At 33.6% G+C, this 24,747-nt stretch overlaps 4 protein-coding genes and 1 pseudogene across 4 annotated transcripts; 2 read left to right on the top strand and 3 right to left on the bottom strand.

The window, feature by feature from the left end:
* Positions 1-46: 46 nt before the first annotated feature.
* Positions 47-2,243, top strand: LOC104724567 (uncharacterized). The gene is made up of 7 exons (XM_087473746.1): positions 47-544; positions 705-851; positions 955-1,053; positions 1,201-1,392; positions 1,519-1,638; positions 1,726-1,797; positions 1,878-2,243. Exons 1-7 carry the CDS (start codon positions 284-286, stop codon positions 2,100-2,102), a joined length of 1,116 nt encoding a protein of 371 aa, XP_087329872.1. The 5' UTR covers positions 47-283; the 3' UTR covers positions 2,103-2,243.
* A 7,449-nt stretch (positions 2,244-9,692) lies between these two features.
* LOC147934663 (uncharacterized) lies at positions 9,693-10,907 on the top strand (annotated as a pseudogene).
* Positions 10,898-14,124, bottom strand: LOC104729660 (serine/threonine-protein kinase WNK8). The gene is made up of 8 exons (XM_010448624.3): positions 13,699-14,124; positions 13,470-13,534; positions 13,074-13,111; positions 12,751-12,978; positions 12,436-12,656; positions 12,194-12,351; positions 11,712-12,111; positions 10,898-11,624 (listed from the first exon to the last, which is right to left on the bottom strand). Exons 1-8 carry the CDS (start codon positions 13,775-13,777, stop codon positions 11,050-11,052), a joined length of 1,764 nt encoding a protein of 587 aa, XP_010446926.2. The 5' UTR covers positions 13,778-14,124; the 3' UTR covers positions 10,898-11,049.
* A 2,221-nt stretch (positions 14,125-16,345) lies between these two features.
* On the bottom strand, positions 16,346-18,614 carry LOC147934664 (uncharacterized). The gene is made up of 8 exons (XM_087472731.1): positions 18,506-18,614; positions 18,077-18,315; positions 17,764-17,967; positions 17,591-17,683; positions 17,303-17,404; positions 16,839-17,135; positions 16,698-16,748; positions 16,346-16,603 (listed from the first exon to the last, which is right to left on the bottom strand). Exons 1-8 carry the CDS (start codon positions 18,612-18,614, stop codon positions 16,346-16,348), a joined length of 1,353 nt encoding a protein of 450 aa, XP_087328857.1.
* Positions 18,615-18,725: 111 nt separating this feature from the next.
* LOC147934665 (uncharacterized) lies at positions 18,726-21,311 on the bottom strand. The gene is made up of 3 exons (XM_087472732.1): positions 19,900-21,311; positions 19,485-19,808; positions 18,726-19,401 (listed from the first exon to the last, which is right to left on the bottom strand). Exons 1-3 carry the CDS (start codon positions 21,309-21,311, stop codon positions 18,726-18,728), a joined length of 2,412 nt encoding a protein of 803 aa, XP_087328858.1.
* Between the last annotated feature and the right edge of the window lie 3,436 nt (positions 21,312-24,747).

The raw sequence follows: 24,747 nt of genomic DNA on the forward strand, positions 1-24,747 counted from the left end.
GCACGGGTCCTCATCTAGTTAGCTTTGTTAATTTAATATTCCTCTATATTCGAGTTTTTAATTTGATAAAGACGAAAACAAAATCAATTTTTTTTTCCACATTTGAATTTTTTATACACCAACGTAATTAACCTTTATTTGAATTTGATGACTTTGCAAATTAAATGCAAGTTAAAAAAAAAAAAAAAACAAAACAAACATCAGCGGCCCATGGGCCTATTCTATTAAGCGTCGTATAAAAAGGTGGAAGAGGCCCATTTGACATTGTATCAGATTTCGTGAGATGTTTCCGGTAACGAAAGGTTTAATCAGAAACTTGTCCTTGTTCCAACTTCGTCTTCCTCCTCTCGTAGCAGCAATGGCTCCTTCAAGCGTCGTTAGGGTTTACTCCACTGCTACCTCCCCTTCTCCTTCAGAGCTTTCCGTCAAGAAAGTTGGTACTCATAATGGAAGCTTTCACTGCGACGAAGCTCTCGGCTGCTTCATGATTCGCCTCGTCGATAAATTCTCCGGCGCCGATATCGTCCGTTCTCGTGAACCTAAGGTAACAATCACAAAAACAATCCTCAGACTGTTTAAGAAATTAGTCGTTGATTAGTTGCTAGAAATTGCCTTCTTCAGATTTTGGAATTAGGGTTTTTTTTTTATGGTCATTTGTGAGGTGGTGGTGGATAAGATTCTCGTTTGTTGTATGTTACATGTAGATATTGGCAGAACTTGATGCAGTGCTTGATGTTGGAGGTGTTTATGATCCGGAGCATGACCGTTATGATCATCACCAGAAAGGTTTTGAAGAAGTGTTTGGGCATGGCTTCAACACTAAGCTCAGTAGTGCTGGTCTTGTTTACAAGGTTATAAACAACCTACAGTACACCATGGTGTTTGCTTGCTGTAATTCTCACTAAGATTTCAATTTTTAAGTTCTTACTGTTGTTGTTGTTGGTTATACTTCAGCATTTTGGTAAGGAGATCATAGCTAAGGAGCTTAATGTTGATCAAGACCACCCTGATGTTCTTCGGTTGTTTTTAGCTGTCTACAAGAGCTTCATGGAGGTGATTGCATATTTTCCATTTTTAACTGAAAAATTTAGTTTCCTTTTATCATTGTTGGCTTGCTCTAAGTGCCATTATTTGGTTATTCTTCATATGGATATCAATTCTTGTTTGTTTTGATGACTTTATGTTGCTTAATATTAACAGGCAATTGATGCTGTGGACAACGGAATAAATCGGTATGATACAGACCAGCCTCCAAGATATGTGAACAACACACATCTCTCCCCAAGGGTTGGGAGATTAAATCTGGATTGGATTGACCCTGACCAGTCACAAGAGAAGGAGAATGAAGCTTTCCAGCGTGCAATGGCTCTAGCTGGAAAAGAGTTCCTCGAAGTAAGTTCTCTTTTATATAACACTATATGTGCTTGCTTTCTATGTCCACTGCAATGGTAGTTTCCTAGAGACATAACATGTTTCATAAACAAAACTTACGATAGCTTCTTTTACATTGTGTTGTAGAGTGTCCAGTTTCATGCAAGATCATGGTTACCGGCTCGATCAATTGTGATTCAGTGCCTTGAAGAAAGATTCAAGACAGACCCCAGTGGTGAGATCATGATATTGAATAAATTCTGCCCTGTAAGTGTTTCAATACCTCCATTCCGCTTATCGATGCCAGTACTATTTGGAGTCTTAAGATTATAACTCTGGTTCTCTTGTGAGCAGTGGAAGCTTCATTTGTTCGAGCTTGAGCAAGAAATGAAGATTGAGCCTCTCATCAAATACGTCATCTACCAGGTACACCAACCTTCTAAGATAGCATCTGTCATTAAATAATAGATCTTTAAAACTGGTCTGAAATGTGAAAAAAAAAACAGGACGAACGAGCAAAGCAGTGGAGAGTTCAAGCAGTGGCGGTTGCACCAGACAGGTTTGAGAACCGGAAGCCTCTGCCTGAGAAATGGAGAGGCCTTAGGGATGAAGAACTCTCTAAAGCTGCTGAGATTCCCGGTTGTGTCTTCGTCCACATGAGTGGCTTTATCGGCGGAAACCAATCCTACGACGGCGCTTTATCCATGGCTCGAACCGCCCTCACTCTCTAACTCAGCATCACATAATCATTTTGCCCATTAACCCATTGAGAGAGGGAGAGAGAGAATTTTGTATACAATTTCTGTTTTCATTAAGTGAGCTGAGAAACCCATTGAATGATTTTTCTTTGAATGGAATCATATTTTCAAAAATCAAAACGTTTTGTGATTTATTTTCTTCTAAGGTTTATAGAAATTCTATTGGGGACTACACCTAGGCATAAAAAAAAAAACAAAACAAAACAAGTATTCCATTATATGCCCCTACGATTTACATAAACAAAGAAGAAGAAAAAAAACACAGAAGGACAAATTGGTAAAAATATTAATCAAAAGACGCGGACCTTATACGGATTTTATCAACTACGTATAACACTATTCGGATCTTGATTAAGCTTTAGGCCTTCAATGTCAAGTAGATTCTACTATAGTTTTTGGATTTTGTTTTTCAAAAACCAATTTTTTCTCCATTCAAGATTTTACATTAAATAGATTTCCTAAAAAATAGGAAAACTAGTTTTTAGCTTTTCTTTACAAATATTAACAAAAACTAGAATCCACATAATTACAGATTTTAAGGAAAAATTACGATTCTTTTTATTTTTTTATGTTTCTTTATGTAATTATTTTAAAAATAACTTTGTTACAAAAAACTAAAATCTCAAAATCAAAAACCAAAAACTAAAAACCAAAATCTATAATCTAAAAACCATTTAAAAACCATCTTCCATTCATGGCCTTACACGTTTCCAAACAGATTATGTCATAGAAACCTATAAAAATTTCATAAAATAATTAGGAAATAAGTATAACAAAACACGTAAATAATTAAGCAATCCCGAAATTATCTGAAGAACAAACCTAACTCATAATTAATTTAAATACCGGAAACTTATTCATCTCAAAAACTATCCAAATCAGATTGTATCATTTCCATTATCTCCAATTCACCATTAAATACTTATAACAAAGATGGCAATGAAAATTCCCACAAACTTCTCAAAATCATTTTATAGCATCCAAATCGGACTGTATTATTTTCATAATCTCCAATTCACCATTAAATCTATATTATTTTAAAACATGTGACTTAATCATTGTAAAAACTTTCCAAATATGACTTTATCACTTTATCATAACGATGATCTCTGATTTAAAGATAGCAATAAATCTTCTCAAAATCAGTTTATATCAAACATAATCTTACTATCAAAGGAAAACAATAACTGAAAATATATTTTATGATTCCTACCTTTTAAAATTGTATCAACTAAAATATTCTTATCCTCTAAATTTTAGCAACTAACACGGATTTAAGAGTTAGAATTTATGTAAAAAAAATATATTACCGTATCTCATCGTTATTATCGAATAAGCATATTCTAGAATTATACCATTTCACCAAACTATCTCCATTAGTTCTATAAATACAGACCTCTACTCAAGAACAAACACAATACTTCCAAACACAAAAAAAAAAAAAAACACTCGATTCCAAAGTAAGTTTATTTTCTTTATTCTCAAGCATTGTTTATCAATATATTAAACTAATTATGTCACTATTGTCAATATGTAAAACAAGGTGAAGAACAAAAAGATTTAACTGGTCCAAGTATTAAACGGTGCTCCTCAAACATCTAATACAAGGAGGCCTACACCATCTCACAACTCTCAAACCCGAAATTCACAAGGAATTCTACCAATATCCATAATTATATTCCACATAGTGCAGTTTTTCACATTTTTTCTCAAGAAATTAGTAGTTTACTTGTAGGTGACTTTCCTCTAAATTAGCTCATTTGAGCTAATTTCCTTTGTTGATAAAAAAAAAAAATTAGCAGTTTACTTGGATCGCGCGGAGAACCATATAAGAAGGGAATCGGTATTTTCATACCCCAGCTACGGGGTATGTAGAATTCATACACCAGATATAACACTGAGTAAATCCATACACAAAGTTTAGTAAAATTCAAATTGGCTGCACCAACTCGACAAACGGTGCAAGAACATGCACAAGCCGTAACGGTGTTATCTGACCGTTAACAGCTGCTTACGTGGATGCCACGTAATAAACGACGTCGTATTGAGATACGAAAGAAAGAGCTTCTTTTGTCCAAAACGACGTCGTTTCCATTGTCTTCTTGCTAAGCCATCTACTTCTTCTTTCCCGACTCGAGTTATGTTTCTCAATCCCGACTCATGTTTCTTCTCTTCTTTTCACCAATAAATCAAAATCAATTGGTCAATTGATTCAATTAGCAACGATTGTCGACCATGGAGAGTGTATAAAGTGTTGTTAACCGTATTGTCATCGGAAAATGAGGTAATTTTAATTCAATTTTTAGGGTTTTTATAATTTAGGGATTTTCTTAATTGAGATACTTAGGAGTGTTTATTTAGAAAACTCTCTAATTCTTTTAAGTTTTTTTTCAGCTCCGATGAGGATGTCATATTCCAATGCCACAATGGTGGAGAGTTTGGAGTTGTTGATGGGAAAAAAATTACTTATGTTGGAGGATCGGCTCTAACCCTTGAAAGCAAACCAGAAAGTGTTGTGACTAATCTGATGGCGGCATTGGACGATCCTCTTTATGGGCAGAAAATCTGGTATAAGTATTCATTTGAAGATTTTTCAGAGCTGAAGTTAATAAATGAAGGTGAGAACACTGAATGTGTGCACGCCATATCTATGGTAACCTTAGAAGAGTTTATCCAGGTAAAGATTTGCCAAAGAAGTTGTATTGGGCAGTTGCGAAGAGTTTTAATGCATCAGAGTATAACAAAGCCATTGACGAATTGAAGAAGTTTGATGAAGGAGTGTATGAGGCTGTCATGCAAAGGAATCCGCGAAACTGTAGTCGTGCCTTCTTTGGCTGCAAATCCAGTTGTGAAGATGTTTCTAATAACTTTTCTGAGTCTTACAACAATGCTATCAACAAAGCACGGGAAATGCCATTAGTGGAGATCTTACAATAACTTTTCTGAGTCTTCCAGAATTTTTCATTGTGTTTGAAGTTCTCATTACAGAGAATCGACCACATCTACATTTTCGTGGGATTCCTCTTCCAATGACATTGACTCTGTCGCTGCTCACTCCTTCACCAAATAACGGATTCACCAATTCACAATCAAATAATATTTCTATCAAAATACACAAAGACAAGGAAACTAAACACATTATGTTCTCAATTACTCACTTGAAGAAGCTGATGATGAAGACATCTTAATCGATTTCGCCCAAAAACCCTAAATGTTCTAAAAATCCCCAAATCAATTGAACAAACTTTCTCTCGACTCGTGAAAGAAGTAAAAAGGAAGAAGACAATGGAAACGACGTCATTTTGGACAAAAGAAGCTCTTTCTTTTGTATCTCAATACGACGTCGTTTATTACGTGGCATCCACGTAAGCAGCTGTTAACGGTCAGATAACACTGTCACGACTTGTGCATGTTCTTACACTGTTTGTCGAGTTGGTGCAGCCAATTTGAATTTTACTAAACTTTGTGTATGGATTTACTCAGTGTTATAGTTGGTGTATGAATTCAACATACCCCCTTAGCTGGGGTATGAAAATACCGATTTTCCCCATATAAGACTCATCCAATAACTTTGATCTTTACTCCTGCAAGTAATGAGTTTTTAAAGGTGAGACCTTTTTTTTCATTTGTTTGCACTATAACGACGAACTGTACAACCATTTCTACAAGGGATAATTTTATCACAGTACAAATGGATTCATACTCTTTCCCTAGACTAGATAAAGCACTAAATATTTTTTCATGTTCATTGAGAGGAGAACCAATAGAGTCAAGTTGATCACAGAGATATTTGATTGCAGCCACATATGCAGCCATAGTCTTGCTTAACTTATTTGTTTTACTCTCTACTAATCCAAAAAGAAAAAAAACAATGTTGTGAAGAAAAATAAATCAGATGTTTATAATTAGTGTTGGGTGTTTGGCAACAAGAACATCATTTAGTTTACTATCAAAAAGAACAATACGTTAATCTACGGGTTTGATTATAATAGATGCATTTGTTTGACCCAAAAAAAAAAAGAGATACCTTAGAGCGAAGGAGATTACCATTTCTTGCATGTTTAGAGTTAATAAATCAACTGGTCTGAGATTATGAGAATCTGGAAATTAACAAAAATCACGGATTAGATGAACAAACAGTTAACCGTGAAAAAAAGTTTCATTTCTTCTCTATACTTGAGGCAAGTTTGAAACAAACTTTTGGAAATTCAGCTGCAAAATCAAAATTACCTCACCCCAAGAAATCAGTAGGACAGACTTCATCAACCAAAACGATCAAATCATTTAAACTTTGTTGCAGCTTCTTCAAATCAGATCTGGCTAAAAAATATACAAAGTGATAAAATTAGAATTATATATCTCTTACATCTTAATCAAACATTCACGCAACGAATACAAAGCATCGATTGAAAAATTCGATCTCACCAAACTTATAGAAGGTAGCGACGACGACAACGCAAGACCAATTCTCAGGAAGTCGAACTATCTCTCACGTTCCCAGATGCAAACACGCTCCCATGGCAGTAATCGTACTCGAAAAGATTCCGTGGTAAGCGTGAAACCCGGTTTCTTCGCGGGTCACAGGAGAATAAAAAGAAGATGAAGGGAGAGAATCAGGAAGAGACATGCATGTCGTGAATCAAATCGATGAGATTCAGAAGAAATACAGAAGGAGGAAGGGGAAAAGAGACGAAGGAAGAGATAATAAATGTCTCTGATTTTTTTAATAAAAAAACAATATCTCTGTTTTTGTTTTAAATAACGTTATCTGATGATTTTTTTTGGAAAAAGATGGTTAGCTACACGAACTATTGGTGAATACATGGTTACACATGCCAAGTATACTATTGTATATTTAACTACATAAAGTATATGTATTACATGGCCACATGCATGAACTATATGACGTTATGCGGTCAACATCATAGACATATAATTCATTACACCGGTCAATTGACTCCGGCGAAGACCGATGTTGACTCCAGCGAAGACCAACGTTGACTCCGGCTTTGACCAACACTTAAAAAAAAATTCTATATTAAAAAAAAATTATTATAGTAAATTATTTATGGGTTTTCATGATTAAAAAAAATTTTCTATTCAATATCCAAATATTTTTTTATATATCTCTAATATATTCAATCTTATAATTAATTACTTTTTATTTTTCAAGCTAAAGTAAATAGTTAAATAAATATCATTTATAATTATTTTCAAGATAAAAAAATCATTTATAATAATATTCAAGATATAAAATCAATTATAATGATTTTCAAGATATAACAACAATTTATAATTATTTTCAAGATATATATATATATATATATCTCCCATAATCAGATTATTTAATTACTACAAAATCAAGAAAATCAAATTCAACTACTTTCATTAGAAAATAATATGCAAAATGTTGAGTATATGACTCTTTACTCTAAATTTTGCATGGTAAATGTTATATAAAAAATTATACACTCTTTACTTTAAAATTTACATACTCAAAATAACATATAAACAACAAAAAATTAACAATATTTACTTTTAACATATGAACATTTTCATTTTACTCTCTTTTACATAATTACAATATGTTAAATTAATTTTTAGAAATTTTTTTTAAGGTTTGGGTTCTCTATATTACATTTAGGATATATTTAGGAAATATATTTAAAAATATCTTTAGATATTGAATTAACATATAAACAACAACAGCAAAAATTCACAATATTTACTTTTAACATATGAACATTTTCATTTTTACCCTTTTTAACACAATTACAATATATTAAATTAATTTTTAGAAATTTTTTTAAGGTTTGGGTTCTCTAGTTTACATTTAAGATATATTTAGGAAATATATAAAAATAATTAGATATTGAATAGAATATTTTTTCATTAATAAAAACCATAAATGATTTAATATTTTTTTGGTCAATGCCGGAGTCAACACCAGTCTTCACCGGAATTAATCAATCAGTATACCAGATTGTATGTCTATGGTGTTGAACACATGACGTTATATAGTTCATACATGTGACCATGTAATACATATACTTCATGTAGTTGAGTATACAATAATATAATTAGTATGTGTGACCATGTATTCACCTATACTTCATGTAGTTAGCCATCTATTTTCCATTTTTTTTTGTCCCTTTTACTACTCAACATTGTCATTGCTCTTTTTTTTTGTTTTAAGTCATTTGGTTTTTTCATAATAATGTCCACCCCGTAATTTATAATTTGGAAATTTATAATAAATTGTGTGATGATAATTGACAAATTTGCCAAACAGTTTTCTGAAAAGGATCAATGTTTTATTTTTAAACTTATCTATGAATTTTTTCAACATTTTAAAACCATATAAATGAATCTTTCTAAAAAAAAAATTAATAATTGATAAACAATATTATTTTTCTTGGTCCCAAATTGTTTTTATGGATCAGCTTATAATTTGATAAATTAATAACTATAAATTAACATATTAGACTTACCATAAATTACTGCTTACATTCTTATATGTAACATGTTTTTTTTGTCCAAATTATATAGCCTAACAATGTTCAAAATAACAATTAAAGACATTAAAATTAAAGTGTGCTCCAATATAGATGAACCATACATAAAATAACAAGAATAAAAAATTCAATTAATTTTGTAATATTTTTATTATATTATATAATATATAAATATACTATAATTTATCTTTGTGTTTTTGCAAAATGCGGGACTTCGGTAATTTTTGCTTCTGTCCCATCCTTTTTCCAATCGGGAATAAAAGTTTGTCTTATATCGAAAATGTCCTACATCAAGAATCTCCCGAATGTGTTTTTTTTTTTTTAACTATATTCAGTTCTCAAAACCTAACTAATTTGATTAAGTGTCAACTTGGAAAAGGGTAAATATCTACTTTATGATGATATCCAAATGGAAATACGACGTTTGAATCTCTTACCCAATCCCTTTAAATATTTTATATAAATTAGGAAAAAAATATATGGAATACCCTAAATTATCAAGTTGGGCAAACACACATCTATAGGTGTGTCCCACATTACTCATGTGGGTTTCACGAAACGGGTTTTATATGGGTCAAAAAAATATTAAATTTGTTGCGGGATATACCTATCGAGGTGTGTTTGCACAGCTTGATTATTTAGGTTATCCCATTTGAAAAGTTTGATTTTTTGTTAATTTTTATTTGATTTAATAGTATACGGGTTTAATAAAAATCTAACAGTTACTAATTTGGTTCAAGTTTGATCCGGGCATACTTGGATTAAAACTTTGTAGTGAAATCATAACTATTTCAAATATTCACAAATTTACTAAAACTAAACCAATTTAAATTTGAATTATATTGATAAATATGACCCCGCACGTACGTGCCAGTCCGAACCTAGTTTTAATTACAAAATATATTAACTTTGGTCAAAAAAACATTTGAATATTTAAGTTTCATAATTTGTAGGAAAAAAAAAGTTTATTTGACCAAAGAAAAAGAAAATCAGTTTATAAATTGATATTTACCCCCCCCCCCCCCCCCAAAAAAAAAAAAAAGGACATATCGTCGAACATTTTTATTCTCTCTCTTATCATCGCTTTCAGATAGTTCCGAGATCGAGATTGTTTAGCTGCGTCGCTAAAGAAGCATCTATGGCGATCTCAGGCGAAGGAGACAAAGAAGAAGCTGTTTACTCCAATCCCCGATGGTAACAAGTTCGTATACCAAATCCTCAATGGTCCAAACGAACAATGTTTTGATAATTTCCGAATGGACAAGCCTGTCTTCTATAAGGTCTGTGATCTCTTTCAGACCAGAGGCTTATTGCGTCACACTAACCGTATCAAGATCGAGGAACAGTTAACAATCTTTCTGTTCATCATTGGTCATAATCTTCGAACTCGAGCTGTTCAAGAACTCTTCTGTTACTCTGGTGAAACCATCAGCCGCCACTTCAACAATGTTCTGAATGCAGTTATTGCAATCTCCGTTGATTTGTTTCAATCCAATCCGGATTCTGATACCTTAGAGGATGATGATCCTAGATTCTATCCTTATTTCAAAGACTGTGTTGGCGTTGTTGATAGCTTTCATATACCTGTTATGGTTGGAGTCGACGAGCAAGGTCCGTTTCGGAACTGCAATGGACTTCTTACCCAAAACGTTCTTGCAGCCTCTTCCTTCGATCTTAGGTTCCGTTACGTGTTAGCTGGTTGGGAAGGTTCAGCTTCTGATCAACAAGTTCTCACTGCAGCTTTGTCTCGGCGTAACAAGTTAGGAGTCCCTCAAGGCAAATACTACATTGTAGATCACAAGTACCCGAATCTTCCTGGCTTTCTCGCGCCGTATCACGGTGTTTCAACCAACTCAGGAGAAGAAGAAGCAAAGGAAATGTTCAATGAGCGACACAAGTTGTTGCATCGAGCTATTCGCAGGACTTTTGGAGCTTTGAAAGAACGGTTTCCGATTCTGACATCAGCTCCACCGTATCCTCTGCAAACACAAGTGAAGCTAGTGATTGCGGCTTGTGCACTGCACAACTACGTCCGCTTGGAGAAACCAGATGAATATGGTGTTTAGAATGTTTGAAGAAGAGACTATGCCGGAAGCAGGAGGAGATAGAGGAGTGGCGGCTTTAGAAGAGGGGCATGAACATGGGTTTCCACCAGACGAAGTTGGAGATAGTTTAAGGCTAAGAGATGAGATCGCATCTAATCTCTGGAACAATTATGTGCAAAATCTGTCTACCTTTTAAATAAATGTTAGCTTCTTTAACAGTTTTTTTTTTTTTTTTTTTTTTTTTAGTTTGTCAAGTAAAAAAAATTCTTTACATCAAATCAAATATATCCAAACACCAAATGTAATGTAACACTAATCTCAGGGGAAGAGAAGACACCAAAAGAAGAGTAAATATCAAAATCAGGAGATGATCACAGCTTTTTGCTTTTTCGTAATCCATTTCCGCTTTGCGTTCTCTATAGCATCCTCTTTCAGTTTCAGTAGATCTTGGAAGGATTGATTAAACTGTGACTCGATCAAGTTCAGTTCAGTCTTGAGGTCTTCTGGGTAGTCATTGTCTGAAATGGAAAGATTGTAGATGGTTGACATCATTGAGCAAGAATCCAGAAACGAGTTCATCGACTCTGCATCTCGACCAGCCTCCATGGCAGCGTTTGCGTCGTTTGAAGAGAAGGGTAAGTAATAGTCTGCGGATATGTCTGACTTCATTGATTGTCCTGCAGCTTCTTCATCTTTCGAGTTCACAGTTTGCTGATTTGCTGCTTCATGATCGTCAATGGCTACATGTGGAGAGTTTTGATCATGATGCGACGAGGTTCGGTCAGAGTTAAGTTGCATCATCAAGTCATCTATCATGTCAGCAATTACAACAACTTCTTCGCTTGTTAGATGCAGTTCCTCAACCATTTCCTCAGCGATTGCCTTAGCTGTGTCTGAGTGCAGATAGAATGCAAAGTGTACGATTCTACATTTACCTGTATTAGGACATTCAATTGATTCAGCAAATGAAAACTGTGACAAGACTGAGTCTGGATAGAAGGTATTTGTTATAGCAAACGAACCAGATGAGCCAGCAATACGCAGAAGCATTGCTGCCGTGACATCATCACTCCTCTCTCCTCTCAACCTGAACTCCTTATCCTCTGCAAACCTCTGAAGTTCAATGGTTTGGCACCATGAGTAGTCTTCATTGCTTTTACGAGAGGAGCCACTGGAGACACTCCTATTCTCGTTATGATCCACATCCATGGGAAGATGTTCAGGCTGTGGTGGTCTCACAGGTTTAGATGCTGTGCTTGATGAAGCAAGAAGAGCAGAGTCCTTGCACCCATCTCTTGCAAGAAACGGGTCCTTGGAGAGATCTAGAGCAGTTGGTCTTAAAGAGGCAGGAAGAAGACATTTCTCTATAAATTGCCTAACTTGAGGATCATCAACTTTGTTGAGAGATTGCGGCTTTATACCCTGCAAATGCAAAGTTTCATCAAAGGGGAGCCCAGCTTCAACAAATAATTGTGATGAAAAGTCAAGATCGTGGAAGACTTACCGAGGTGACCTTCTTATAAATTTGAGCCTGGTTTCTGCACTCGTTGTATGGATATTCACAGGTTACCATCTCCAACATACACATGCCAAAAGAATAGATGTCCACAAGCTCATTGTATTCCTCTTCATACAGCTCAGGAGCCATGAATTCAGGAGTACCTGAATACGCTCAAAAAATTTCAGCTACAGTAGATTTTCAAGGGTCTAGGAAGGAGGATATATATTTTTTTGGTGTATTACTACCTATCACACTTCGTGCAGTGGGTTGCTGCAGAACAGTTGCGAGTCCGAGATCTCCAATTTTGACCTCTCCAGTATTTCCATTGACAAATATATTGTCACACTTAAGATCCCGGTGAATAACAGGAGGAGTCTGAGAATGCAAATAGTTCAAGCCTTTAAGAATCTGCCTTGCCCAGTTCTTGATGGCCTTGGGATCGACCTTCCTATGCTTCTTACGGTATCTTGGCGCATCGAAAGAAATGGTAATGAGAAGAAAACAAAAAAGCGAAGGATCATAATAAGAGAAGAGAAAGTGAGGAGGAGATAGATACTTACAGCCGGAGACTACCAGAGGTGAAAAGCTCAGTGATCATGTTAATAGTCTTGTTCTTTTCGTCAACCCAAGAGTAGAAGAGTTTGATGATGTTTTCATGTTTAAGAGCTTTTAGTAGATGAACTTCAGAATAGAGCCTTTCAAGTTGACCAGGCATCTGCATTACATCCTCAATGCTAACTAGGTTCCAAGCAACTTCAATCCCGTCTACTTCGTCAAACGCCTTATATCTGGTATATATATATATATATATGGATGGGGGAGTTAACAAACAAGTTTTCCTTTGGAACAAAAAACACAAAAGCATAGGGTGTAGGAACCATACACAGTCTTGAAAGCTCCCCTCCCCAGGACATCATCATACTGAAGAATGGAAACAAAAAAAAAAAACGAATAGATGAATCACTCTTTTGTTTTTCCACCATATATACTATACAAAACAACAATGCAACATGATACTTAAAGTTGATTGTTCCAAAATGTATGTGTAACACAGATTAAAAGTTGAAACGCAATATATCAGTAAACGAAACACACATTGCTATTAGCTAATTCAAAGAGAAGTCATTCAAACTAGGTCAAAACGTTCTGATCATTTTCCTCATAATTCAAAAAAATTAGATTGAATGCAAATTTGTACACATGAATCAAACGAAGTTTCATAGAGAATCAGAGAGGATAAAAAAAAAAAAAAAAAAAAAAAAAAAAAAAGGTGAGGTACCCTGATGTAACGGCCAGAAGGATCTTTCTCGGCGAAATCAGCCTCTTCCATGGACGATATCTGACCTAAAAATCCAGAACCAGAAGCCATATATGTATGTGTATGCACAAACAAAACAAACAAACCAATTGAACAAAAGTAGGGAGCGGAGAGGAGGTTTTGAGGTGAGATTACAATGGTGAAATTGAAAGGAAGCAAAAGATCGAGGAAGGGAGATTATTATTATTACAGGAAGAAGAAAAAAATGGGCTATAAGAAATGGACGGAGAAGACGGAGATGATGATGATACAATCGGAGAAAGCCTCATGAGCGAAGCAATACGAATCGATTGAAGAAGATCGGAAACGGAGTTTCGCGGCGGAAGGAATCATCCCCTTCATTTCTCCGATCTCTCCACCCCCTCCCTCCGTCGTGATTATCCTTCTCGGTCTCTTTTATCAGACCAAATAATCCTTCTTCCATTGATAATGATGATGATCCTCCATGATTTTTGCAAGAATCTAGAGAGAGTTTTATTATTGCGATGAGATGGATGGCGAAATCAACAAGGATGAAGAAGAAGAAAGAAGAACAAGGGGATGATGATGAAATCGAAAGGGAATAATTAAAAAAAAAAAAAAAAAAAGGGGTAAGGCGGCCACCAAATAAATCGGGAAAGTCAAATTATCTGTCTTTATCGAACCAATAACGCTCTCTTTCTTCTCTTCTCAACTGCTGCTCCCTCTATCCCACAAATCCCTCTATCCCACAAAAATTGATGTTTTGATATATTTTTTATCCAATAAAGATTAATATTTTGTAAATTTCAATAACTAATTATTAAAAATATTTAAAATTTTAAATTGTTATTAGTTTAAAATTAAATAATATCTCTTTAGTCAAAGAAAAATATATATTTAAATTCAATAATCATTGTTTTCTTAAAATGTGTAAAAAATTCTAAACATCAATTTTCGTGGGACAAAGGGAGTAATTAATAGATTTGGCATTCTATTTTCATTTATTTCAGGCCCTTTATATATATATATATATATATATATTTGTCATTTTTCAGGTTTTGTGGACTTTGGAGTACTAATTTCTTATATATTAAAAAGTTTTGTTAATCGTTTTTTTCTTCTTTTTCTTTTTTTTTTTTCTAAAAAATCATCTGAAATATGTTACTGTATTGTAAAGATTTTTTTATTTTTTTGTCAATTAAAATCAGGAAAATTGTGGAATTTTAAAATTCCTTGGATCATTACCATATATATACCATCGATTATGTACTTTACTATTTTTACAAGATTTTAATTCGTGATACACCGCAAGACAATTTTTTTAAAAATAAAAATATTTTAATTTTTTGTTTTTTTATATTTAGTTTGTTTTGTTTAATTAAATAATAATTTTGTTTGGATTGTCAATTATTAGAACAATAATAAGGGAAATAAATACATAAATATGTAATTTATAAGCTATTTTCGGATTAAGTCACAATTTTACCAATGATTTAATTGTTTTACAAAATTTTAGTTAAATTACCTTGATTTAATATGTCTATTATTCTTATATTAGTGGTATTGACCAAATAATTAAAGGAAGATTTAACCCGTGTTTCAAAACCGAATTAATAATATTTTATATTTATACTAATGTTAATTCAAATCGTCATGTTAATAACATGTCCCGCTATATAACAAACCGTCATATTAGTGGTTTAACCCGTGTTTCAAAACCGTCATATTAGTGGTTTTGGTTGTGTGTTGTGTTTTGTTTGTGAAGTTGATATTTATATATGGAAAATTCTTGATGAGCAAGGAGTTTACGATCCGTAGCAATAAAAGAGAGATTTTAGTGTTTTCCTATTTGAGTTGATAACATTATCGCATACTAATATTCAGTTTCTTAACACGGTATATATTATATTAAATATTTTTCTTGATGCTAAAGTTAAATATACCCGATTATTGAGTTTCTAAAGTTGGGTTCTCGTTTTTATGAACTTTATTAACATTATAATAATTATTATGATTGTAATCATTTGTTACTCAAACTCGGCTGTGTCATTTAAATTTAAGAGATCATACAGTCTCTAAAGATCTATTAAAATAGGTTTGAAGATTTTTATGGGATTAGAATCATCTGAAATATGTTACTGTATTGTAAAGATTTTTTTATTTTTTTGTCAATTAAAATCAGGAAAATTGTGGAATTTTAAAATTCCTTGGATCATTACCATATATCACTACAAGAAACGAGGTTGATTGGGTCATTTATTTTGCTTGATTACATCAGTTTTTGATTGATGCAAACGAAATTACATCGGTTGTTTAAGTGACTCTGATATTGATGACTGTAATACTTTGGGTCAATTTAAACAATTGATGCAACTATTTCCATCAATTGATGGAATTGATGTTAACTTGTGTCACTTGAATAAATGAAGTTAATTTTAATATCAATTAGTATAACTGATATAAATATTTGTATCGGTTATGACAATTGATGTTAAATATTTGTATCAAACTTTCTAATTGATTTAATAATTGTATCAATTATAAATAAGTGACATTAAATTTACTGTCAGTTTTTATTAGTGATTGGAATAATAGTTTCATTTATCATGAACTGATATTAATTTTTGTATCACATGTAAACGACACTGATGTATTGGTTTTGGGTCATTTTTTTAATCGACCATAAATGATTACATCATTTGTAAATGATATTAAAAGTTTTTTTTAATTAAATTATATACAGAATTAAAATATGCATAATATACATATTAGTATCTTAATTGCAAATTATTATATTAGTGCAAATTCCAAGACAAATAATCCACTACAACACATCATCTAAATTTATAAAACAGAAATCCTAAGAGAAGTTTAAACTAATAAAAGTAGAAAAAGATGAAGATATGTTTATAACAAAGATAGGTCAACCATTGACGTTTGACGTTTGACGTTTGTTGTTCATTGTTGTTCCGACCATTGACGTTTCGGCCATTAGTATTCCACTGTTGCCATTCAGACGATTGACGTTCAGAGCCATTGATGTTCAGACCATTGACGTTCATGCCAATTTCATTCATACCATTGACGTTCAAACCATTGCCATTCTGGTTTTCATTGAATTCATTTCCTCTTTCCTAAAAAGAAACATATATCACCAAAAACCCAATGTATTACTCATTTATAAACATGAGTTCTCCACAAATTTAAAACTTAGAAAGTTATATTTACCTGAGAAGATGAAGAGCTTATTATATTCGCATAAGTTGCCCATGTAGGTGCCTAAAATATTAATACAAATATTAGAGTTAAAACAACTACAAATTATTGATGCCACATAATCTGTAAGGAAAAGAATATCATAACATATACCTGATCGCTAGTAGTTGTACTCAACAGCTGTTGTAAGATTCCTGTCAGATTTTTAACATTATTCTCTAATGATGCCATCTTTGTTCTCATCTGAACAACTTCAGCATTCTCAGCCTCAGTTCTTGCTGCCGTAGAGCGTTTGAAAAACTTTGAGGGAGTAGGTCCACGACCAACACAACGTACTCTGCCAGAACGCTCTGGACCAAACACTCGAGAATATTCATCATCCAAACTAGCTGGCATATTGCTTGTGACTTGCGTTGATGGATTTTGGGTCATCAAAATTCTTAGCTCATCCTAGCAATTGCAATTAATATATCAAGAACATGTAATGTCAAACCACAAGTAAATCCATAGAAATTACATTCTCACTTGTTTATAATATCGATAACTATAAAGCTTGCTAACCATCTACGTTACCCAAAACACTAACAAAGAATATTATTAAAAAGAAGGAAACTAACCGCATGCCTTTTAGCCTCCTCAGTTACGAAATTTCCATCAGATTTCTTGCGAGTCTCGATGAAGAATTCTGCTCGGCATGGTGTTTTTCCAGTCACATTTTTCTTTATTCAAAAGCACATGTAAAATCATCAAACAATGTTAGTTCCTCCTGTTTACACATACGATACAATAAAGGGTGACAAGACGATAAAAACAACTAACTAACACTTACATAACAAGTAATTAAAAGCAGAAGAGAACTCAAGAAACATATACCAAACAATTGACATTAATGATTGGTTACTCACAATTTCACGTCTTTTTCTAGCAAAACTCTTTCTCCCACATGAATGAGGCATGGTATGGTTGCTTCGGCTTTTGATGTTTCGATCTCGTACTCTCTTGAATCAAATGTTGACAAGATGTTATTTTAAGCTAAAATAGCATTTAAATATATAAATAATCAGTATAAAAACTATACCCTCCACTTATCAGTGAACCTCGTGGTAACAAAGTCATGCCATTGGTCTTCAGGTATATCAGTAGGACGATTCTCCAATGTTTGAGCTTGATCATTTTGTTTATAATCTCTCCAAAGACGCAATTTTAAATCTTTACACCTGCTTCCTAGTACACCAATCACATAATCCTTTCTTGTCTCAGGATCATCAAACCAAAATTTGTTCTACAAAAATTACGAGAAGTTCTTGGTTAGCTATACTTGAAATGTATGACACACAATAATCCTTAACCCTTATTAAACGAAAAGAAATTTACAAAATGAAAGTGTTTACCTGGATTACTTCCCATGCCTTTGCTTTTTTGTGAGAACTAAACAATCTCCAATCACTGTAGTTAATGGGTAACAAGTTCACATCAGTACTCAGCTGACCTAACCATGATCCAAGTAAGCCTCCAGAATCTTCATCAGGTTGACCGCTATCTTCATCGAAGTGAACAATCACTTTACGATCTTGTAACTTCCAAACATCTTTGGTTGTCAGCATTTGGTCTTCTATGTTGTTATCATGATCTATTTTAACAAGTAGAGCCCATACATTAAATATATTCACATTTGATATACGTAGTAATTTAGTAAAATTCCTTAGTAATATATAAAGAATCTAAGCACGTCAAAACTAGAGAGTCATTTTTCACAAAACTTATGAATAACAAAGTACTATATAAAGAATTAACTATCAATTGAATTTTCCATTTGTAACTTTTGCATTCCTGAGCAAGTCGCGGAGGAGAACTGTAAACCTGCTCCAAGTACTGCAAATCTTCTGGTGCTTGTGTCTCTGATTCGGTGAACTGCACTGAATCACTCATCCTGGAAAAAAATAAAGAAACATGTAAGTAACTGATGGAAAGAAAAGGTTCATAATGAGATTGAGAGGAAAACATCAATACAATATATAAGAGTCATATTTATATGATGCTTCAATCCGTCTCCAGAGATGCGGCGGAGGCTGAATTATCTGGATCTCCCATGTCATATAAATCTCTAGGCTGAACAGTAACAACAAACTCCCATTCTTTCTCGTGTGAGTCTTCAACGTAATATACCAGTCTTGCTTGTGAAGCCAATATATATGGCTCATCATCATGATCATCCCCTGTGTGTAACAAGCGTGAAAAATTAACCATCTGATGACCGTAGGGATCTGCTTTATATCCTCGTTCATTGCGAGTATCAGCCCATTTGCATTTGAATAATACAACTCTAAAAGTCTCATAATAGTTCAGCTCTATAACTTCAACTAATTTTCCGTAGTAAGCTACATCTCCTGCTCTAGGGTTACAATCACGAGAGCTTGCATAACTCATTGTTTCAGCAGCCACATAAACACCGCTATTTTGTGTTTTAAGACTATCTTCTCTTGATATTGTGCGAAATTTAAAGCCATTGACATTGTAGGCTGTATACTTCACAACCTTATCAGATGGACCTAGAGCTAAGCACCGTAAATCTTCTGTGATATCATCAATGTCATTCTTCTCAACTCTCTCTTTGACCCATTTTGCAAAATTTATGTGTATTTCTCTGTCAATATCAAGAGCACGGCTTCTCCTATTCCGACGAGATTGCTTTCTTGCTAGCTCAGTTCTGAATTTCCTATATACACAACTATATTAGCTTCTACAACAGAGAAGATAAAGACGATATATCCACATTGTCATTGAATGATACAAACTTACTCTCGTAAGTGATCAAGAAGTCGACAATTGACCAATATGTGTCGATGGGCTTGCAATCTCTCCACATAAGTAAGAGTATGAACATGGCCTGCTCCAACAAATCTACCGGAATTTGGAAAAATAACTCCAAGTTCAGAGTTTGGTCTAATACTGTTGTTAACTGTAGGATGATCATCAACCCGGTTTCTCCGATTAAATTTTGTCTCAATATCATCAAGATACATTGAGCAAAATGTCAAACACTCATCAGCTAAATATTGCTCACATATGGAACCCTCTGGTTTAGCACGATTACGAACATATGATTTGAAATGTCCAAGTAACTTGCAGATGAGTGAATCAAGTCCTAGTCAGATGACTGAATGGCCAAACATATTTATATATCTAAATTATATCCAGCTGAAAGAAAATTCACCTCTCAATCGGATACATCCAACGAAATGGGACAGGTCCACCTTTCTTAGCCTCCTCAGTGAGATGTACTATTAAATGTACCATCACTGTAAAAAATGATGGAGGGAATAACATTTCCATTTGACATAGAGTCAGCACAATACGCTCTTGTAATTTATCAAGACCATCCTTATCGAGGACTTTTGCAGATATATCACGGAAAAAGTGACATATCCCAACAATGGCCGAAGTCACTTCTTGTGGCAGTAAGTTCTGAATAGCAATTGGCAGCAAATCTCTCATTATCACGTGACAGTCGTGACTTTTTAAGCCAGATAACTTTTTGTTATTAAGATCAACACACGTTGAAATATTGGAAGCATAACCATCAGGGAATTTCACATTTTTCAAAACATTTAGAAAAATGTCTTTTTCATGATTACTCAGAGTAAAACACGCTGCCTGATACTTCTCATTATCATCAGGCCACAAATCAGGACGTATACCAAGCTCCCGAAGATCTTTTCTAGCACTAAGATTATCTTTTGACTTGCTTTTATCATCCAAAACTGTGTTGACTAAATTGTCCAACACATTCTTCTCTATGTGCATGACGTCCAAATTGTGTCGTATCATAACATATTTCCAATAAGGCAAGTCAAAAAGTATACTCCGTTTCTTCCATTGTTGACCATCACGTCTTTGGATGTCACTTCGATCTCTCTTTCTCCCAACTTGACTAACTCTCTTGCCAAAAGTAACATTCACGTTTTCAAGTTGATGCAGTACTGTAGAACCTGATGGTGTAATTGGTGGAGATCGGGTATCTATTGTTCCATCAAAATCAGCCATATTGTGCCGATAACTATGATCTAAAGGAAGAAAACGACGATGACCCATAAAACAATGCTTTTTCCCATGGCGTGACCGTCGACCGTTGGCATCATAGTTACAACTTGGAAATGCTAATGCTGTATATGTGTTCCAACCAGACAAATTTCCAAGTCCGGGAAAGTCACTAACTGTCCACATAATGGCTGCTTGCATGTCAAACATCTGATTTGAGGAAGCGTCTAGAGTCTTGATCCCATCAAACCACAATTCTTTCAACTCTTTGACAAGTGGCTGCAAATAGACATCAATATCATTGCCAGGCATTTGCTTTCCAGGAATAATCATAGACAGGATCATTGATGTTTGATTCATACATATCCACGGGGGAAAGTTATACGGAAATAAGATCACTGGCCAAATGCTATAACTTGTACTCATTGTACCAAATGGATTAAAACCATCAGAAGCCAAGCCAAGTCGAACATTTGTTGGGTCACATGCAAATTCAGGATATTGTAGATCAAATGCTTTCCAAGCCTCTCCATCTCTGGGATGTCTAAGCTTACCATCATTGTTACTATCAGTTGCATGCCATCTCATATCAAATCGTCATATTAATAACATGTCCCGTTATATAACAAACCGTCATATTAGTGGTTTAACCCGTGTTTCAAAACCGTCATATTAGTGGTTTTGGTTGTGTGTTGTGTTTTGTTTGTGAAGTTGATATTTATATATGGAAAATTCTTGATGAGCAAGGAGTTTACGATCCGTAGCAATAAAAGAGAGATTTTAGTGTTTTCCTATTTGAGTTGATAACATTATCGCATACTAATATTCAGTTTCTTAACACGGTATATATTATATTAAATATTTTTCTTGATGCTAAAGTTAAATATACCCGATTATTGAGTTTCTAAAGTTGGGTTCTCGTTTTTATGAACTTTATTAACATTATAATAATTATTATGATTGTAATCATTTGTTACTCAAACTCGGCTGTGTCATTTAAATTTAAGAGATCATACAGTCTCTAAAGATCTATTAAAATAGGTTTGAAGATTTTTATGGGATTAGAAATTTAATGTGTAGAGTTGTTTTTGACAAAATCGAAATGTATAGATGTTGTCAAGCTATTTATGGCAATAAATGTATCAAATTATGTCGATTTAAATAGTTCCATTAAATGAGTTACTAGGAATTGTTATTTTAGGAAAATAATTAGGGGTTAATGTTGTAAATAAAACAAATTAAATAACCAAAACTTTAAGGACATAACACAAAATGTACTTCAAAAATAATATTATAGATTAAGGTTTTTTAAATTACTAATCGGATAATGGATAATAGATATAACTATAATTCATATTTAATAAATCTTGAATGGTAGAACATTAATACAAAGATCTACATCATTTTGTCATTGAATAATATATTTTTGTGTCACCCTCTACCTCTTTTACTAGGCTCACTTGTTTCCTTTGTAGTGACTACAGGATCAGCAGTTTGAGCTGGACTAGCGAGGTGATCCTTATCAAACACTATGTTTTCACTAGTGGTGTTTCGGGGAGCAGTTGCTATTGAAGCTGCTAAGATACTTGTAGCCGGTGTTCTCCATTAGATTATTATTTTTTTCATGGTTTAGTCTATGTTTTCTCATTGTACTTTCAAATGGATCTGCGCAGAAAATCATATCTCTGCAGTCTGCAGCAGTATTGAATATGATGAAATCTAGATAAGAATTGTTACAAAGTTTTCAAAAATTTCCAATCACTTCTACCGAATCTGCATGGAACAAACTATTATCCAGATCTCATCTACTTTTTGTTAAAATAAATGTCCAGAATGTAATTTGGATAATAACTTGTTCCATAGAACTTAGGAAAAATGCTTAGGAAGACATACCAAAAAGCAGCATAGAAGAAGAGTAGTAAGATCTGCTTTGGTGAGTTTCATTTATAGGTCTTTTTCGATGTTGTTTACCATAATGAGGGTAAATACTATTAGACAAAACACTTATGTTAACAAAAAATATGTGAAATCTGGATAATAACTTGATAAATAGAACTTTGTTAGAAGTGCCTGAGAGAGTTTAACTTTATACGGGCTAATCCACATAATTACTAAACATATTTTGACCAAAAAAAAAAATTACTAAACATATATCCCGAAACTTTTAAATTCTCTACGATCACTAACACATGCTATAATGTATTTTACTACTTTTATTATTAAGGTTTTTATATTATTAATTAGATAATAGATATAATTATAATTCAATTTTAATGAATCTTGAATGGTAGAACATTAATACGAGATATAAATCATTTTGTCGTTTTGCCCAAATTAAAAAACAATCATTTGTCGTTATTTTGTTTTGGTGAATACAATCATTTGTCGTTGAATAATATATTTTTGTGTTAAAATATCCAATTGCTTTTATTGAATTAGTTGGTCAAACAGAGTATGTGATGAGAGAGAGAACAAAAAAAAAAGAAGGAATTGTTACAGCATCATTACTCCAGTAATTTAATGGGTTACTCTTAATTTTGGGGCCTAAAATTATATTATAAAACCAATATTTGAGTCCAATACGCCGAGTATCGGTTCTATGGGAAGGTTTGGGAGTAATTCCTTGAGCAACGATACGTGTCATTTAGTGATTGGTGAACTGATAAATATAAAAGTTAATTTTTTTTTCTCATATTTTTTCATTCTTTCTCGACATCTCTCTTCTTTTTCTTCTCTCTCGTTCGTGGGGGATAAATCACGATTCTTCTCCACCGGAAAAATCAACCGATTAACATCAAATCGTTGATTTATCCGGCTAATCTCGATGGTTTTTGGGATAAACGGAGGGTGATTGGAGACTGTATTGGCGTAACCCAGCCTATTAGGGTTTGTCACTTCGGTTCTCACGATTTGGCGACGGCGAAGGTTCCATAGTGGTGGGACAACGATGGCGGAGGAATGGTGGGACAACGACGGATGTCCGGCGAGGTCCACCGTCTAACGAATTGGAGAGATACAGTTCGTCTTCTGATCTATGTTTTTTGTGTTTTTGTAATTCATCTCCGGTGATCTTGAATTGTTAGGGTTTCATAGTAATTCGATTGCTTGTTAGAATTGTTCATCTTTGTTGTCGATTTGACTTATTAGGCATCGAGCGTGAGATTAATTTGATGTTAATCTTGGTTTTGAAATATGTTTGTATGATTTAGGGTTTCAGTTTAATTAATGATTATTGTCTGATAGCTTTTTATGAATGAGTGGCTTATTATGTTCTTGTTTTGTGTTATAGCTTTTGTGTTATAGCTTTGTATGTTCTTGTTTTGTGTTTTGTGTTTCTGTTACCCGTGTGTCTTTTTATTGGTAGAGTGTAAGTGTAGTTTGATGTTTAACAAGATTGTCTTGTTTTCTGCGAGGTTCTCATGAACTGGATATAGAGGTTAAATGATGAAGAGTGGTGTTCATGAAGTGTTTTACCGGTTGGATAGTCAAAATTGATAAGGTATGGTCCTATAACTCTCATATGTTGTTGTTAGTTTTTTTCTGAGATGTGATTGGGATGAATGAGTTGGTTTTGTTGTTCTTGTTCTAGTTCGGTTTACATATTAACTGTTCTTGTTCTGTTTTGATAAAACTGTGAGTTCTTGTTCTAGTTTGATGTTTTTTATAAATAATTGTGCTAAAAGGTATGATTTGGGATGTTTTGCCGTGTCCTGTTTTCTTTTTTTGCTCAAGTGTTTTAAAATATTTTGGGAACCCGATTGTTGTTCTTTCGCACAATTATTTTGGAAGGTGAAATTTGTTTCTAGTTTGAATAAAAAGCATAATTACACTGGTTTATTGAGAAACATGATTGAATTTGAATTTAGTATTGACTTTAAACATCACCTTTTGGAAAATTTGTACACAAGTAGATTTACTGAAAAGTTATTCAGTTGTCTACTCATAGAGATATACTGAATAGTATATCTCTTGTCAACTAAACACTCATTAGCCTTTTACCTCAATTAAACTTTACTTTTTTTAT

Source organism: Camelina sativa, chromosome 11, assembly GCF_030686135.1.
Source record: "Camelina sativa cultivar CO46 ecotype springtype chromosome 11, ASM3068613v1".
Classification (NCBI taxonomy): domain Eukaryota; kingdom Viridiplantae; phylum Streptophyta; class Magnoliopsida; order Brassicales; family Brassicaceae; genus Camelina; species Camelina sativa.